Raw genomic sequence first — 19,533 nt, forward strand, 5'->3', positions numbered from 1 at the left:
ACCTTGCCTCTTGGTTGGTCTTGTTGTTAGCATTGTATGTGAGGGAATCCCTCTCTTCCATTTCACTCTTAGCTCACCTTTAGTCAACAGTAGTTGTGATTTGAATGAGAATGTCCCCATAGCCTCGGATGTTGTTGGAATGCTTAGTCCCCAGTTGGTAGCTGTTTGGGAAGTTAAAGAAGAGGTGTGGCCTCATGGAGGAAGTTTGTCGCTGGGAGGTGGGCTTGGAGATTTCAAAGCCGCAGTTGAGGTGAGCTTTCAGCTCCTGCAGCTGCCATGCCTGCTGCTTACTGCCCCGCTTGCCCGCCAGGAGTGACTCTTACCCCTCGGAAACCGTAAGCCAAACAAACCCTTCCTCTACAAGTTGCTTTAGTCATTATGTTTTATCAGAGCAACAGAAAAATAACAGTGCAGTTATTAGTACTCCGAGACATTGGCCAGTTTTCTCCTAAAATACATAATGTGCCCCTTTCTGTGGCTCTTCTTCACATTGCTTAAATATTTAGTATTAGTTGTATAAGACTGATTTGTCGGCCCATTAAAGCAACTCTCTCCTCTTATATTGCCTTGGGTTTTTTTTTGTTGTTGTTTGTTTGTTGTTTGTTATTGTTGTTGAAATGCAGTTGAACAACCAAAGATCTTTGGGGTCATCCATACTTGTCCTGGGGTAAAAGTTACTCTGCACATCTAAAGGTTTGATCTGCTCACCTCCTACATACTTGACTCACCAACGTGGTTAGTGACTAGCAAGATGGACTCACTGGTGGAAGGCCACCTTAGGCTGGCCGTGCTAACACCACTGCTGGGCCATCAGCAGCCTCTGTTCCAAGTGCCGTTATAAGGGCAATTTTCACAAGTCTAAGCTGACATAAAAGGATTTTCCTTTTAACAACTGTGTGTGTGTGTGTGTGTGTGTGTGTGTGTGTGTGTGTGTGTGTGTGTGTGTAACAAAACAGCTCAAAGGGCTGGAGAGATGGCTCAGTGGTTAAGAGCACTGACTGCTTTTGCAGGGGACCTTGTGGTCCACAGCACCCACATCAGGCAGCTCATAATCACCTATAACTTCAGCTCCAAATCCGATGCCCTCTCCTGGCTCTCATGGGCACTGTGCATGCTACACATGCACACTCACAGGCACACACATTTACATAAATAATACTTTTCTTTAAAGGCCAGGAGTATTGAACATGATAAGTGTCCACTCTTAACCTACCTTCCTGAGAACCATTGTCAATAGCTTATTGGGTATTTTTTTTTCTTTTAAAATGTTTATTTTTAAATAGTTATTCTCAGATCGTTTCTTACATAGACACAGTATATATTGATCCTACCCACTCCTAATTCCTCCCACTCTCCCAGAGCCCTACTGTGTGCCCCTCCCACAATTTTTTCTTCTAGCCCATCAAGTCCAGTCACTGCTGCCTGGGTCACAGGGGCAACCCACCAGCAGCCACACCCCTGATGAAAACTGCTGCCCATCCCCCACAGCCATCAGTTGCCAGTAACTCCTCAACTAGGATCAAGGGATTTTCTTTTCACAGGTACATTCCCTGTTGTAAAAGTAGAGCCTCGTGATGTATTGGGTATTCCAACAGGCATTTTACAGGTGTCTAGCTTGACAACAGGTGATTTGTTTTTGTTTGTGGGGTTTTTTTTGTTGTTGGTTTGGGGTTTTTTTTGGGGGGGGGGTTGTTGTTTTGGTTTTTTGAGACAGGGTTTCTCTGTGTAGCTCTCTGGCTGTCCTCCAACTGAGCCTCCAAAATACGGGGATTAAAGACGTTACTCCCAGATAAGAGGTAATATTTCACACAAACGCACACATATGCCATGACTTTTCTAGGTGACATTCCATCTTATAAATAATAACTGTGTGCATACGTCATTTCCGTATATAGGTGATTTCTCCATTGACTGATTTGGTGAAGTTTTTGTTGTTGTTGTTGTGGGGGGTGGTTAGAGGCTCTTTGATTAATTTTTTTGCTCTTTAAAGAATGCTGCTATAAATTCCAATTACAAAACAATTTACCAAATATCAGTATAACTTTACAGTCTCTGGTCTGTTAAGCAGTTCATATTTTGCAGAGTGCTGGGGTTGAATAATGGCACCTGGTATGTTTAGGGAAAGAAAGTTAACATTAACCATGTAGTCTGTGCTTTTCCATGTCCTCTTTACCCCCTTCCTGTGCAATAAGAGGAGGGGTTCTTAGGCTGGAAAGTGGGGGGTCAGAACAGTGGAAGTTGTCCAGGCTCTCTAAGTGGTAATTGGTATAAATCTGGGTTTCAGATCCACGGTCCCTGACTTTGGATTTGGGACTCCTGCTGTCTCACATTGCCAGTTTGGCTAGTCCAAAGGAAATAAAAATAGCTTGTCCCAGTTGCATGATTCCTGGGCTCTAGCCCTGGAAGCTAAATCTATGGTTTGTTTCTAGATGCAGAATGCAGAGACCCACAAAAGCTGGCCCCTGTTTAAAAGCAGTTCCCTCCCTACTAAGAGCACCTGGTGAATATTGTCTACTTTGTTCCAACACGAAAATGGAAGAAATGCTCAAATTGTCTTTAGTATCTCAGTAGTTCTTTCTTGTCAAGGCTCCTCTTTGCAGTCATTATTCAGTGGTATTGTACAGTGCTGACACCCCTAATTGGTGAAACTAAATAAGACTACCCATTGGTTTCTAGGGCTTTTTCAGGATTTGAACCCCCAGGAAAATATCTCCAAACAGGTTGTTCCCCATTCTCCTTCAAAGGCACTTAAAAATTAACCACACTTCTTCCCTAGAGGTAGGAAGTGTATTAGTTTCTCAGTTAAACAAATCATGCATACATGATTGGATCTCTGAACTGTTTGTCATCTGTCCACACATCACTGATGAAACCTCAGTTGTCCCATGCCAGTGGCTTTCTTGTGCCAAGCCTCTGTCCCTGGTACACCGAGGACTCATCTCTTAGGTCTTACCATCTCACCAAGGTGTTGCTACGAAGCGTGGAGCAGGCCTCGCCCCCTTCCAATTTTCATATTCTGTTTCCTGGTGTCTGTCTCCTGGAGAATTTCATCTGCCTGTTGGCTTCCCTGAGAGACATTTGAGCCTCTCACTCACAGTTAAAAGGCAAAGAACAAAGAGGGAAGAGTTGGCTCTAGTTAAGAGCACAGTGTGCAACCGTGAGGACCCAAGCCCAGTTCTCAGTCCCCCCAAAACAAGCCAAGTGTGCTGCCGTGCATGCCTATAAACCCTAGCGCTGTGAGGGCCGGACAGGAGGACTGCTAGGCCTTGTTGGCTGCCAGCCTGGCCAAAAACATGAGGTTTGGGTTCAAGAACAGGCCTTACCTTAAAGGAAGAAAGTGGAGAATGATAAAGGAAGACACGACACCCTTGTCTGGCCTCTGTGCATCCATGTGTGCATGTGGCAACCACACTCAAGGAAAAACCAAAATTTTTGGAAAACTGTCTTTCATCAGACCATGTGACTTCATGGCTGATCGCTCCTGGCTGCAGAGCTGGACCACAGTCACTTCAACAGTACAGTCAGTCATGATTGGCTCAGGAAGCATGATGGCATGTGACCAAGGAGCCAAGCTTAGGACTTAGCTGGAGCTCCTGGGAAGAAAGCTCTTCCACTATTGATAAGTTGCTGAGGGAGAAATTGGTGCCACTGTGTCCAGATCGTCCAGCCACACCTGAGGATCCTGCCAGAGAATTGAGCCATCACAAAAGAAGGGGTGAGAATTGAGCCATCACAAAAGAAGGGGAGCTGAGCCACAAAGATAGTTTTGTTACCATCATAGTAGCCAAAGCCAAAACTGTCTGAACTGTGTGTGTTACTTACACAAATAAGTCTCATCACCACCACCTCCCTTAGCCAGTTTGAGTTAGTTTCTGTCCCCTAAAAGGATCTTGATATACTTACTCCCACCTTCCTCTTGACGTTAAAAACATTCTTTACCTCCCCTGCTTTGGCATGTCACTCTTGGTCGGCTCTGGCTTTTAAAAAAGCAACTGATGGCTGGAGGGATGGCTCAGTCAGCAGTTAAGAACACTGGCTGCTCTTCCAGAGGTCCTGAGTTCAATTGCCAGCACCCACATGGTGGCTCACAACCGTCTATAATGGGATCTGATGCCCTCTTCTGGCATGTAGATGTATGTGCAAATGGAACACTCATGCATAAAAAATACACAAATAAAAATTTTAAAAGCAACTGACTTCATGCTTCTGCTTAACCCCACAAAAAGCATCAGTTCTTCTGTCTGAAGTAAAGGAAATACAAGTTAATCTCTCAAAAATATATCCTGCCATCGCGTGGGGATAATGTTACCTTAAGAGAAAGACCAGAGATGGGTGAATGGACCCTGACCAGCTCCCAAGAACTAATGGTAAGAAAACAGATACACCTACTCAGGCAGTGGTATGTGGCTTTAATCCCAGAACTCGGGAGGCAGAGGCAGGTGGATCTCTGAGTTTGAGGCCAGTGAGGGCTACACAGAGAAAAACACTATCTCAGAAAAAAAAAAGAAAGTAAGAAAACAGACACCCCTGTTGAGCTTTGAGAGCTTTTGAGAGCCACACTCTAAGGAGAACTTCCTGCTGGCTGTGGTGACAGCCTGCGGTCCCAGCAGGTGGGAGGCCAAGGCAAGAATGACCGATGTTATTAACGGCTGTGCATCAAGTGCCTGTCTCACTGTATACACCGCCTTGGCCTCCCACTAGGATTCTCCCCAAGATGGGTACAGGGGCCGTCTGACCTCTTCACACCATAGCCCGCTGGGTGCTCCCGGCCCTGTGATTCCCCAGTTTCTGACCTGCCCCTCAGCTGCCTTGTTGGTGTCTACAGAGTGCTACACGCCCTTTGCAAGGCGGAGAACCTGACAGTCAACAGTTTCTGTTTGGGAAGTTTGCTTGTTGCTGACCTGGCCTGGAGTGAACACCTGAAAGACAAGTCCCCAAGTAGCAGAAGATCCAGCTTCTGAAGGGAAGGGTTCCAGAAATGAAAAGTGACTAGAGACTGACTTGGGATCAAAAGAACTTAGCCACTGACTAGCTGATGGTCACTGGGTGGATCCCCTCATCTCTGTAGGATTCAGAGGAGTCTGAAACCATGTGCTAAGCGCTGGTTACATCACAATCACTTGAGGCCCTTGTTAAAGGGTCCTGTTGCCACACTGTAGCACAGTTCTGGGCCACTCTCCTAAATGAGACCGGACAACCCAGGTGATTCCTGAGTCCCTGGGTTTAGGAACTGCTGGAGTGAATAACTCAAGAGAACCTTGCCCAGGAGTCACTGACCTGACTGCGGGTGGGGCTGGGCCTGGTGTGGGCGGAGGCTGCCCAATCTCTCGGGGCTAGTTCCCAGTTCCCTGGGGAACTGACGAGGAAAGCCCTAGGGACTCCATGTGTCTTTCCTCCATTCCTGCCACAAGAAGGCAGCAGGGCTCTACTGGCCTAAACCATAGACTGGGCTGACCCTGAGGTTCCAAAAGTAGAAAAGCAGGTCACGTCCTGCCTTTATAGGGGAAGAAATGCAGGTTAACCTGCGGAGAGGCTTAAGGCAACAGAGGAGCCCCTTCTTCCCTGGGGTGAGCAAGCTCTTTGCCTTTCCTGGCCCCAAGCTGCTGTGGTGCAGCCTGTTACCTTGGAGACCAGCTAACACTTATCTCACAGGCAAGTGGCACTGTAGAGTTGTTTGGAGGAGCGTGGAGCCAGGAGAAGTAGGAGCCAGGAGAAGAGGCGTCCTGCTGTGCCTTCTCCCAAAGATGAAGCTATAAATGAAGAAATGCAGATGGAGGTGAGTGTCACAAGGGTTGGCAAGAGGGAAGAGAGAGTGGTTATGCATTGGCCAAACGGGAAAGATTGGTGTGCCAGGTGCTGGAGCTCTGGCAGATACCAAGGCCGCTCGCTATAGGACAGTGCAGAGAAAGCAGGACTTCCCGAGTTTCCACTGCGGTACCAAATAGGATCCTGGGGTTTCTTGGCAGAGGGAGTAAAGGATGTTTACAGAAGCAAGCATGGTTTAAGGGCGATATGAAATAATAAAGTGTGTGAGCAGGGGTTGCCAGGGAGCAGGGTGTGCGTGTGTGTGTGGGGGGGGGGGGGAGGTGAAGAAGCAAGGAATGGTTGCCGAAGGAAAGGTAAGCCTTGGGTTGCAGCACCAGGGCACTTGGCAGGGTTCCGTGCAGAGCAAGGGGAACATGCACATAGCTCACCCTGCTATTGTGGATTGCACAGGAACACTAGGAGTAACTACAGTTAAAAAAAAAAAAAAATCCTGGGTGCTGGAGAGATGGCTCAGCAGGTAAGAGCACTGGCTGCTCTTCCAAAGGACCAGGTTCTGTTCCCAGCACCCACAAGGCAGCTCACAACTCTCTAACCCTAGTTCCAAGGGATCCATTGCCCTCTTCTGACCTCCTTCAGGACCAGGCACCCACATACATGGCAGGCAAAATGCTCAAACCAATCAAATCTTTTTTAAAATTAAATCATATGAGCCAGGTGATAGTGGCACACACCTGTAATCCCAGCACTCAGGAGGCAAAGGCAGGTGGATCTCTGAGTTCGAGGCCAGTCTGGTCTACAAAGTGAGTTCCAGAACAGCCAGAGCTATTATACAGAATAACGCTGTCTTGAAAAAAAATTAAATCATACATGTAAAATAAAAGTAAACATTTAAATCTACAACAACAGCAAAACAAGCTCAGCCAATGCCATGGCTCAGCAAATAAAGACGCTCGCCACCAACCTGACAACCTCAGTTTGATTCCTGGGACCCGCATGGTGGAAGGAAAGAACTCAAAGTTGTCCTTTGACCATAGATACATTGTGGCATGTTTGTGCAGGCACACACACACACTGTACACACACACACTAAATAAGTACATAGATAAGTGTAAAAATGTAAGCCCTCCAGATGGCCGTTCATGAATAGATATTTGGGAGCATCCTGGATTCAGCTGTTAAGCAACTGTGAAGTTAGCTGAAGGCTTTCTTTTTACAGTAGCAATGTGCTTTGACCAAAATGCTCATCTGCCCAAGGGATCGGTTCAAACATTCTCTGGTCCACCAGTCACCTAGGGCAGTCATCCCCAATGCACTCCTGCTGAATGCCATACCTGCATTGATAGAGGACAATCACAGTGATTGAAAAATGAATGCTGAGACTGATGGGGACCCTCAGACAATAGCCCACACTGGAAGGGGAAGGGGTCGATGCAGACTGGAAAGATCCAGGTCACCCACAGAGAAAAGAACAGGACTTTCATCAGGCTGTCAAGAGCAGTCCTAGATCCTCATGAGTTGGATAGCATTTTTTTTTCCCAAGACAGGGTCTCACTATGTAGCTCTGGCTGTCTTGGAACTCACTATATAAACCAGGCTAGCCTCTAATTCACAGATACTTGCCTGCCTCTGCCCCCCAATTGCTGGGATTAAAGGCATGTGCCCATAAACCCAACGAGGATAGCATTTTTTAAAAAGCTTTTTCCTCATGGTTTGAAGATATTTTCTCATAAAAAGTACACTTCAGTGGTCAGTTTGTCCTTGGGGACACCCTGGCATTCTCCTGTATGTGGTGGGTATCTCCTTGGATAAGATTTAGGGCCAAGGGACAGCACATTACATGCATTGACACCAAGGGAGCCGAGGAGCCCAGAGGGTAGCAGACTCTGGATTAAGGGGAAGAAATCCCCTCGCCGCCGCACCCCCCCCCCGCCCCCGACTCCTTATTAATGTGCTACCCTGTTCATTAATTAATTCAGTGAGTCTTGTGGAGCAGCTGCACTCTGGGCGTTGTTTTGTACACAACAGTCCAGTGTTGAGCGTTTCAAAGTCCCTGCCCTCAAGTGTCTTCAGGGAGAGAAAAGGAGCAGACAGTAAACACGGAGGAGGTGACAGTGAAACACGCTACAGAGAACGGTGCCGCCGTGCAGAGGTGTGCAGCTCGGGTTCGGGGCAGCTTGCCTTTGTACCCAGGCCTGAAGGGAAGGCAGTGTCTCCTTCACCCGTCACTCCCAGGGCCAGCACTCTCTGGCCCCTAAAAGGCAGGAAAGTACAAGGGGTAGATAACGGCTTCCAGTCCCACCCAGCAGCTGTGCTGATTGGCTTTTGCCAGCCTGTCGCAAACTCCGTTTACCTGGGGAAAGGAGACCCCACTGAGAAAGTGTCCAATCAGATGAGCCTGTGGGACACTTTCTTCCTTAATGGTTGATGTGAGGGAGCCCAGCCCACTGTGGGTGGTGCCACCTCCGGGCAGGTAGTCCTGGATTGGATAAGGAAGCAGCTGAACAAGAAGCCATGGAGAGCAAGCCGGTTAGGAGTGTTCGTTCCTTCGTGGTCCCTGCTTCAGGTCCTGCCTCTGGCTTCCTGCCTTGGCATCCCTGGATGACGGACTGTAACCTATAAACAAACAAAGCTAAAACGAACCCTCCTCCTTCCCTAAGTTGGTTTGGTCAGAGTTTTGTTTATTCATTTGTATGGAAAAATGAAAAAAAAATATTTCCCTTTTATTACACGCGGATTCCTTTCTCATACAAGACAATCTGAATACAGTTTCCCCTCCAGTTCCTCCCGGTCCGTGGTTTTTCACAGCACAAAGGGGCACACTAGGACAGTAGTACTCTGCGTTGCTCTCCTACTTGGCATTTGGCCGTGCATTTTCACAATGTCTCCTCTCTCTCTCTCTCTCTCTCTCTCTCTCTCTCTCTCTCTCTCTCTCTCTCTCTCTCTCTCTCTCTCTCTGCTTTTGACAGTGGAGTTAGTAGGCAGGGTGGTGAGTACAATTCCCACCCTGTTCTCAACTGAAAAACCAAAAGTTTACGGCTCTTCCTAACACACTGCGTCGTGAGCTTTATGTGGTCAGCTCCCCTCCATTTGCCCACACAAGTCACCCAGAATCCAGCGGTTTAGGCTAGTAATTCACTGGAAACTGTTAACACTCCCCAAGGAGAAGGGACCACAACACTGGGGGTTGCAGGTGTTGGGGTTCCAGTGTTCTGAGACAATTTCAAAGCCCATGCCATAGGAATGGTCTCCAAGGAAATGTCGCTGAGGAGAAGCCACTTTGGGGCTTTCAGGGTCCTTCCCCGTAAACAAGCAACCTCCAAGTAAAATTTAAAGACTCGAAAGGAACTAACGACTGCCCACTGTCATAAACTAGGGAGCGCCGAGTTCACGGTGAAGCGGCAGCCCTGTCCAGCCTCTCACAGCGGGTCTCACAGTTTGGGAGGGCGGGAGGGAGGGCGGGCTGCAAGGGACAGAAATGTTAATGAGCCCGCGTGCTTACACTGGGACTGGTTGGAAAGAAAGGGATTGGTCGGGGAGGGAAACTCTGCTCCACAGTTTCAATGAGTGGTGTATCTCACAGAATCTAAAAGTGGAAAACTACGAGTGCTTCAGATAAATAGAAATCAAAAAAGCAAGACTCCCCTGTCCCTTCTCTCCTCAAAATGTCTGTTTTCCCTGGAGATGGTGCCACACACCTGTAACCCCAGCCCTCAGAAGGCCGAGGCAGGAAAAATTGCACTTTCAAGGCTCTATGACTTGTCACATGACTCCTATCTCCAAAACAGCAAACACAATTCTTGTCTCTCAGCTTCCACTCTTATGCCACTTAAAATATGAAGGGAACAGGTGCCAGACTGTTGGTTTGTTTGGTTTTTCGAGACAGGGTTTCTCTGTGTAGTCCTGGCTGTCCTGGATCTCGCTCTGTAAACAAGGCTGACCTCAAACTCACAAAGATCTGCCTGCCTCCACCTCCCAAGTGCCACCGCCACCCAGCTAAACTGCCAGTTTTTAAAAGTCATACTAGTGACTGTGACTCCAAGCTAAAGTGACTGTCCTCAAATGAAGGGACAGAGGTATATGAAAATCCACAGAGAAGGGAGTCTGAGCTAGAAAAGAAGGCTGGGGGGTTTCTTAGAGGCCATGTGGCTTGGCTGAAACATCAAAGGCAAGTCATGTGTAGGAACAGAAGAATGTTCCAGAGTGCAGGCAATAGGTGAAAAGATCCTGTGGTTAAAGGAACTGTACAGCATTCTAGGACCTCCCATGGCCATGGCAGGAGAGCAGTCATGGATCAGAGCTGTAGAGAGGTCAGTGGCCAGCAGCCCAACCACGTGGGGTGTGGAGAGGCATCTTAAGGGTGTTAAGCTCCATCCTAGAAATAGAGGAAAGCCTTTGGACAGCGAGGATGGGAGCTAACAGTGAATTCATATTCTTTAAAGAGCCCTCCACCAACTAGGTTGTGGTGGCGCACGCCTTTAATCTCAGCAATCAAGAAGCAAAGGCAGGCAGATCTCTGTGAGTTCAAAGACAACCTGATCTACAGATTGAGTTCCAGGACAGCCAGGGCTACACAGAGAAACCCTGTTTCAAACAAACAAACAAACAAACAAACAAACAAACAGCTCTCCACATAATAAAGTGAATCAGTTAGGTAGGCAAACTGAGGGGGTGCAGCCAGGCCAGTCACCGTATCCTGCAGCTATCTGTGACCCAGAGGTCAGAGGACCTCCACAGCTCAAAGAACACCACAGACAGGAGGAAAGAAGAACATTGGAGGCAAGTGGGGAGGGTTGTGGAAGATTTTCTCTCAGGTGTGATGTGGAAATTACAGCTCTTGAACTCCGCAACTGTAGTTATTAGTAAAGACTCCGCAAGCTTGGGCCCTCAACACTCCGTCACAGAGGAGGGAAGGACACGAGGCCCCATCCTTCCCTGAGGCTACAAATTCAATTAATGGTCAGTGGGAGAAACAAGACAGATGTCCAATAGTGTAGCCGCCATAAGGTGCCCCTGCCCCTGTAAGCAACTCATTGCCCATTTTCCTGTAAGCAACTCTGACTGAGCGCACTGGGTCATCAGAATTGTAAAAGAAAAAAAAAGAAGACAAAGAAGAAGAAAAAGACAAAGCCAAGCATGATGGTGCACACTGTCATTGCACCTGGGAGGCAGAGGGTGCTGGATCTCAGAGCCTGGTCTGCAAAGTGAGTTCCAGAACAGCCAGGGATGTTGCACAGAAAAACCCTGTCACAAACAAACAAACAAACAAACAAACAAGTGTAAATAAATAAATAAATAAAGACAAGACAAGACAATGGGACTGGTTAGAAAGAAGGGGATTGGTGGGGGAGGGGAAACTCTGCTTGACAGTTTCAAGCAGAAGGGGAAGATAAATACCAAAGTACTTCATATAACTGGGTGCGGTGGCTCACATCTTCAGTCCCAGCACTCAGGTGGGTCTTTGTGAGTTCAAAGCCAGCCTAGTCTATATAGTGAGTTCCAAGACTACCAGGGCTATACAGTGAGACCCTGTCTCAAAAAAAAAAATTATATACATGTGTGAAAATGTCAAAATCAAATCACTATTATATGTAGTTAATATATGCTATTGAAAACCTGTGAAAATAATGGGAAGGGGCTGTCAGGTTTTTTTTTTTTTTTTTACTCTTTTGGGGGGCCCGCCACTCAGCTCCCAAATAAATCACACACAGAGGTTTATTCTTAATTATAAATGCCTGGCCTTAACTCCGCTTGTTTCTTGCCAGCTTTTCTTAACTTTAAATTATCCAGTCTACCTTTTGCCTCTGGGCTGTTACCTTCCTCTGTTTCTGTATACCTTCCATTATTTCTTACTCTGTGGCTTGTGTGTAGCTGGGTGGCTGGCCCCAAATTCTTCCTCCTCCTTTTCTCTTGATCTTTCTTCTTTTCTGTACTGACTTCTAGACTAGCCAAGGCTACACAGAGAGACCCTGTCTCAGAAGAAAACACACACACACACCCCACATAGAGCCTTACAGCCAGCCATGCCTGAGGAGCGTTCAGTACACTCAAGAGCTGAGCAAACCCGGAAGATGCTGTCTAAAGGTTGCTTTACGTTCTTGCATTGGTCAGGAGAGGAAGGTCTAGGTAGTCTCATGATGACAATTCAAAGAGTCCTGTCTTCCACGGTCAGGGTAATACATTTCTGGAAAATCCCTGATAAATAGGATTCTCTGGTTTTCCAGATGAAAATGTCTGCTCATGAGAACTGAGGGGGGGGGGGGATGAACCTTGAAGAGAGACCAGAAAAATGGTTATTGCGACATCTTACATAGACTGGGGCCTTTGAGATCTACCTAGACTGTAAAAATAACAAACCAACCAACCAACAAATGAATAAACAAACAAACAATAAACCACATTTTTATCTAAACTCTGTGATAATCCTTTCAGTTTCCACATGGAACTGAAAATGTTTCTGGATCCTTTTAGGAGCCAGGGGGTGGGGTGGGGTGGGGGGAGACACTCATGGTGGAGAGGTGACCTGGGGCTGAGCACTGATCAGATCACTTTGTTTTGTAGCATGGACAGAAACACTGACAGAGATCCACAGAAGCAACTGGACCAGAAGGCTATGGATGCGCTTGCCCGAAATCCACACGATGGGTTGCTGGTTACAAACATTAACCAGACCCAGGACCTACTGGTAACAACCGTAGTGCTTCTGTTCACCAGTGACGCTTACAGATCATAGCCAGGGGATGTGGAGTGTACTCAGCTCTTTCTTCAATAGGACCCAGCACTGAAACCGTGACTAAGTGTTCCTCTCTAGCCACTAGGTTTATAAAAGGAGAGTTTCTGTTTCGGTCATAGAGCTAGCTCTTCAGCCTTCAGGAACATCATTAGATATTTAGGAGCATGTGAGGATCCTGGCTTCAGTATCGAAGCCTGAAAGTCTAAAGCATTTGATTCGAAAGCCCCCTTGCTGAGATTTTCTTGTAGGAGTCCATAAGACCTAAGTCCTGGAGTCCACTTCAGGAAGTGCTGTGGGAACGGGAGCCAGGGCAGAAGGCTTGACTTAAGGGGAGAAAGAAAGAGCCCCACACTGTGGGTCAGGCTCACTCTGGACAAGTGAACCACCTTCCAATCATGCACAACTCAGTTCTCTCTACCGTGGAAGCAATTGTCTTCACAAGTTGTGAACTCAAGGGAGGCAGGCAGCGGCCACCGGCTAGTAAATCCATACTAGACTACAAACATGATACCAGTCAGAGAATGTCATCCTTACAGTTAATACCAGCAATTAAAGAACCAGAAAAACAGTCAACTTCGACTTTTCTCAAGCATGGGCATTTATGGGACAAGAAATATAAATAAACAGAAACAAGGAAGCCAAGCATGGTGGCACAGACCTGTAAGCCCAGCAGTCTGGAGGGAGAAGCAAGAGGATCTGGAGTTCAAGGCCAGCCTCAGCTCTCTGCTACATAGTGAGTTTGAGGCCAGCCTGGGACACATAAGACCCTTTCTAAAGAGGAAAAGCAAAGGGGAAATGAGGAACTGTGGGTGGTTCTAAGAAGAAAACATTCAGTGATGTCAGTTGCCAATGACGTGGGTCTTTGTTTCATCTGATTTCATGTCAGACCAACTCACTTTCCAGGCATGGGACGTGCCTAACTTAGCTTATCAGTAACAAACAGGTCTCTTGTTTCTCCTCTCAGCAGTGAGAGTCCTGATTGCCCAACAACGAGCTTGTAGTGTTCTCCATGTAAAGTGTCCACTCACAGTCACGAGGCCCCACCCCAACCAAGAAGCTATTTGCAGTTGATACCCACGGGCAAAGGGAAAATCAGTTTCTCCAGTGGATGTCACTGGGTGTATCAACCACATGCCAGGGTGGGCCCCCTGCCTAGGTTTTGTTCATCAACACAAAAGGAACTTTATTATAATTTTTGTTGAATTTTTTGTTTTGGGGGGGCATTTTTTTGTCTTTATGGCTTCTTGTTTGCTTGTTTTGATTTTAATTTTTGTAGGAGTTTTCCTGAGAGAGGAGAGAGAGAGAGAGCGCATAAAGTTGAGGGGAGATCTGGGAGGAGTTTGGACATGGGAAAAACATGATCAAAATATATTGTATGAGCTGGGCATGGTGGCACATGCCTTTAATCCCAGCACTCAGGAGACAGAGGCAGGTGGATCTCTGTGAGTTCAAGGCCAGCCTGGTCTACAGAGTGAGTTCCAGGACAGCCAGGGCTACGCATAGAGACCCTGTCTAGAACAATCAATATATAGATTTATTAAATAAATGATAAATAAATATAGTATGGAAAGAATTTTTTTTAATGAAAAGTGCCCACTTTAACAGAAGAGCAGCAAGGTCCTCAGTCATAAGCAATGTATGTAGGAATGGACTTTCAAATATCTGCAGGGCAAAAGCCACAGCCTAAAGCGAGACACTATTTCAAGCACAAGATGGAAAAAGGGTCACGCACAAGGTGTCCGGAAGAGAACAGTGCCACCTAGTGGTCACATGATACAGAGCCTGGTTTCCTGAAGCCTATGGCTGGGACCTGATCTCTGGCACTTTGTCTCTCAAAAGCAGGAAGGGTATTCTTAGGGTTGAATCACACCATGAGAAAGTCTCTCATACAGACAGCTGTGGTTTATGCTCCTTCAGAGAAGCCGTGAAGTGTTTTGGTTACAAGCTTGGCTTGATAGAGCCTTCCGAAGAATCCCAGCTCCACCACATCATTAGCTGTGTGACCTTGGGCAAATGACTGAAGTTCTCTGTGTTTCAGCTTCCTTGTCAGAAGAGTGATGGTCTCCTTGGATGACGTAACTTTACTATACGGAAAGTGCCCGGCAGAGCCTGGGCACTGTGTTAGTGTTTGCAGTCCTTAGGGGTGTGTTTTCACACATCCTGAGCACTTGCTAATTTCCTTTTGAAACTAGACAGAACAGGTCTTGGGAAAGAGTGCAAGGTGAGCCACACTGTCGAGCTGGAACACATTAGCAGCCTTTTATTTTCGCTGTCTTTAGTTTATGCCAACCCTCAGCTTAGGACAGAATCTGAGTGCAGAGGAGCTCCGGGTCGCGTTCTGTGTCCTAGCCTCACGCTGCCCCTGGCACAGCTAAGGAGAGGGGGCGCTGCCCGCAAGGAACCCGAGACCCGGAGACGCCTGTGTGCTACGCTCCTCCAGCCTTTTCCTCCCGTATCCTCTGCAGAGTGGCTCATTCTGCTGCAGTATACCGCTCTCAGCCCACTACAGTGAAAGCCCGATACATGAAATCCAAAGACAGACCACCAAGGGTGTCGAGTATGTACCCAGAAGGGATCTTTGGGCTGAACTCAGGCCATTTCCATAGTCATCAGGTTCGTTCTCTCTCTCTCTCTCTCTCTCTCTCTCTCTCTCTCTCTCTCTCTCTCTCTCTCTCTCTCTCTCTCTCTGTGTGTGTGTGTGTGTGTTGTGTGCACATGTGTATGTGTGTATATGTGTAATGAGTCTTTCTCTATAACACTAACTCCCAAATAACAACGAGACTTATTATTAATTATGAAAGTTTGGCCTTAGCTTAGGCTTGTCCCATTAGCTCATATAACTTAAAATAACTTATTTATTTTCATCTACATTCTGTCCTGTGGCTCATTACCTCATCTCTCTATACTGCCTATATCTTCCTCCATGTCTGGCTGGTAACTCTGCCTTCTACTTCCCAGAGTTCTCTCTGTCTCTGGAAGTCCCACCTATACCTCCTGCCTAGCTATTGGCCATTCAGCTTTTTATTACACCAATCATAGCAACACATTTTCACACAGTGTACAAATATCCCACAATATTTCCCCCCTTTTGTCTAAGTAAAAAGAAAAGGTTTTAACTCTAACATGGTAAAACTATATACAATAAGAACAATTACCAGGTAAGAATTATATTCACAATGTCTAGTCCATTTGTATTTGGCATATTTGGAGAAAATATCTTATCTTGATGAATTAAAAGTTTTATACCTAAACCATTTTCTATCATAATTGATATTACCATTCTAAAACTATCTTTTTAGACCTCAGAACATTTCTTAGATAAACAATTTAAGTTTTTATGTCTCTCGACTTTATATACTTTATACATCTTTTGTGAGTTTTTTTTCTGCATTTGGTAACAAGGAAAACTGTAATATAACTATCTCATCTTCAGCTCCATCAGAGACCCAAGAAGGATATAATATTACCTGAGTAAACAGGAAGTGCAGAGCAAGCAACTTCTAAAACTATAGAAATGACAGAGATATCTGGCTGCCTGGACAGTTGTCCAACAGTCCTGTATAACATTGCAGCATTCATCTTTGGCCTACAGGCCTAGAATATCTGACACTTTTTGAAGGACTGTCCTACCTTGTGTTAGCAAAGTTTGACAGTCACCGTCTTCTGTGTCCTGCTCATCCAATTTGGACAGCATACTGTCAGCAGTGGAGGCAAGGGCAGTTTCTTGCACAGTGGCTAACTTTGCCACAATAAAAGCAAACTCCGTATGGAGGTTCTTTGATGCCTATCATCCTTTTTTGAAGTAAATTGGTGCTGCCAGGAGCAGACATGTCACACTGTCATGAAAAGCCTTAGGTTATTAAAACATCTTAAATGCCATATTCAGTAGGTCTCTGAAGTGTTTGAAGATCACCTATCTATCTAAAGCATATCTCTGTTTAACCTTGAGAACATACCTAACATAACTACAAGTTTTATTATTATAGATGACTAACTACTAACCTGTATTTCTTAATTATACATTGCATTTTAAAATGAGTTGCACAGGTACAATACCTTAAACAAGAGTAGAAACATCTATATAGTATAACAAAAATAACCTTAAATTTGTATCACTATATAAAAATCCATACCAATGTAAAATATCTGAGACTAGTGGTTCTTCAAAAGCAGACTCAACAATCCACCCTTTTACCCCATCATTCTGTATCCTCCATTTTTTCTTTCAGAAAGAGATCCCTGAATCCGATCTCCTTTGTTCAGTTTTTTTTCCCCTGATCATGACCAATAACAGCTTGTAACCAACCCCCCTAAATGATGACAAACATCCATAACCTACTGAATGACCAGAAACCACCCAGTCCACCACTTGGCAATGTGGGCGTTGTGTTCTCTAGACTGCTTCCCATTGTCTGGAGGTGATCATATCTTTAGGGGACCCTGATAAAAATTGAGATAATGGTCAAGTCCTGGGAGAGTTAGCTGTATCATTTGTTGTCCAGTCTCTGTGTAATAGGCAGGGCTTGTCTGTAGTCCTGGATGGAACAGTTAGTGAAACCAGACCCTCTAAGCTAGCAGCTTTGAAGTTGTTCTGGATGCAGAATTTTGAAGAAACTACAACAGAGGCATTCTCTGAGAGGCTTGCCCATCTGAGTTACTTGTTTTCATTGGTGTCTAGCCCTTCCTTTTTCTAAAAACAAACTTTTAAAGGTAACATACATATCTGCATTAGCACAAGTATAGAATGTGTGTTGTGCACAAGTCAGCTAAAGATGGTTTGTTCTATGTTTGAATGAGCAAAGGACATCTACCAACTTTATAAGTCAATTTGGACTTTATAGGCAAACTATAACATAAATCTCTATCCATGCCATATGAAAGGATGGCATGTAATAATCTGTAGCCAACAAGGTTTATCATGTCTCTTCCAGTCTCAGAGCTGTTCCTATGTCAAGGGATCAGCTTATACATCACCTGTCTTGTAGTCTTTCTTGGCTTTTCCCCTCATGTCTGTTCATGAGCCAAGATCCTCAGGAGATTTTTCCCTGATCAAATCTGATCTTTATTCATTTTGAATAGATCGATAGCTTTTTGTTTCCTATGGAAACAAGGGCATATCCTCTCCCCCAACATAACACATATCCTGATTTCCATTTTAAAAGTAAGACATCCCTAAAGTATACAGGTTTAATTCAGCAGTTTCTTCCACAATCCAATGTCAGCAGCTGTCATTTGCTCATCAGCATTAAATTTAAAAAATTCAAAGTCATCAAAGCACCATACAGGATCCAGACTCCCTGTGGATTTCCCATCCTTATGTGGCTTCTTTTTATATTACTTTACTCTTTCTTTAAAGACTTTATTATTTTAAAATTATTTTTATGACTGTCTATATTTTTTACTGTATGTGTTTAGATGTTGTTGTTGTAGTTTTTTTTTTTTTTTTTCAGTCTGGACCAATTTACTTGTACCTTCTCTGATCATGTGAGCCAAGCTTTAAACCCACCCTGTGGCTCTGCTTAGCACATGGCTGGCTGGCTCTGCCCCTCCTCAGTCCTTGAGAGCCAGCCTTAAGCCAGCAGTCCAGCCCAGTTCTGGGAAGTTAGTGGGCTGTGGCAAGTGTTTTGACTTAGCATGCTGTTTCTTCTTAGTGCACAAGCTATTCAAGTACTCGATATACAGCAGAGATGTGCCTCTGTACACTATGAACACTGGGAAACTAGGAAGCCAGATCCATTGTTTGTTTGTTTGTTTGTTTTCAGCTTTCTCAGGACCTATGTGAAAATATGTGCCCAGACATTGGGTGTCATATGTAATTGACATATGTAACTGTGCCATATATAACTGTGACATATGTAACTGCCTTCTCCATACTGTCTATGTTGCTTCTTCCGCATCTGGCTATGACTCTACCTTCTTCCCAGAGTTCTCTCTGTCTCTGGAAATCCCACTTATACCTCCTGCCAAGCTGTTGACCATTCAGCTTTTTATTACACCAATCACAGCAATACATTTTCACACAGTGTAAAAATATTCCACAACATATATGTGTCTGTATGAACCTGTGTCTGTGTGTGTGTGTGTGTGTCTGTGAAGTGTGTGTGTGTGTGTGTGTGTGTGTGTGTGTCACTGTGTGTCTCACAGTGAGACTGAGCTGGATTCCAGATCCTTAGTGAACAGTAGCTTCTCAGCCTTTTACCTGAGATGTGGTGAAGTGGATTATGTCCAACTCCATGGGTGTTCAAGGCCCTTCTGGAGCACATCGACGGCAGTTGTGACACGGGAAGCTCTTGCTGGCCCCGTCGTGCGTGCACACTTGTGCAGCTGGTACCCGTGCAGTCTGGACTTTCATCACCTCTGACTTACTACTGTCTTAGTTATCTTTCTATCACCGTGACCAAGCACCATGGCCAAGGCAACTTCTAAAAGAAAACGTTTAATTGTGGATATGATCAAGATCATCCCACTGAGAACAAAACAGAAAGGTATCCAGACCTCTCTCACTATGAGGGAGGCAGACCCCATGACTTGTGTTTGCTGTCAGCTCGACAGCAGGATGGGACATAGAGAACTTCATATGGAAGAAAGGGCTTCCTCCAGGACCTCTGCCTACAAGCTCTCAGCATGTGGGAGGCTAGAGGAGGAATCAGCAGAGGAAGGCATCTTACATGATTGGTTCAGCAAGCACACTTTACTTTCTCTGGATGGTCCTGGGTTAGAAGTAGGGGCACACAAACATGGGAAGCTAACAGTCTTAGGACCTAATCCTAGCCATTCGGGGGCCAATTTTTGCAGACGTTGTGATTCTACTATCAGGTTGTTTGGTCATTGTGTTTGTCTGATCACTCCCATAGTGAGCTGCCCTTGAATATGAGAGCCACATCTGGGGCCTGGTATAAGGGTGGTGTTTCCAGAGTAACCATTCTCATGTTCACATGCTCCCTCAGCAAGGAGATTGGTTTTATTGCTGCTGTGTTGTTGGTGGTGGTGCTTGGAGGCAGGGTCTTGCTCTGTAGCTCAGGCTGGCTTTGAACTTC

The 19,533-nt window shown here is 45.7% G+C and overlaps 1 protein-coding gene across 1 annotated transcript in view; it reads left to right on the top strand.

Moving 5' to 3' along the window:
* The first annotated feature begins 5,191 nt into the window (after nt 1-5,191).
* Nucleotides 5,192-19,533, top strand: part of Vwa3a (von Willebrand factor A domain containing 3A) — a 74,307-nt gene continuing 59,965 nt past the window's right edge. Inside the window, exons 1-3 of the mRNA XM_015998861.3 lie at nt 5,192-5,567; nt 5,653-5,776; nt 12,325-12,448. Of these exons, the coding sequence (XP_015854347.1) occupies nt 5,757-5,776; nt 12,325-12,448 (144 nt within the window). The 5' untranslated portion in view covers nt 5,192-5,567; nt 5,653-5,756. The remainder of the gene's footprint in view (nt 5,568-5,652; nt 5,777-12,324; nt 12,449-19,533) is intronic.

Source organism: Peromyscus maniculatus, chromosome 1 (genome assembly GCF_049852395.1).
Source record: "Peromyscus maniculatus bairdii isolate BWxNUB_F1_BW_parent chromosome 1, HU_Pman_BW_mat_3.1, whole genome shotgun sequence".
Classification (NCBI taxonomy): Eukaryota; Metazoa; Chordata; class Mammalia; order Rodentia; family Cricetidae; genus Peromyscus; species Peromyscus maniculatus.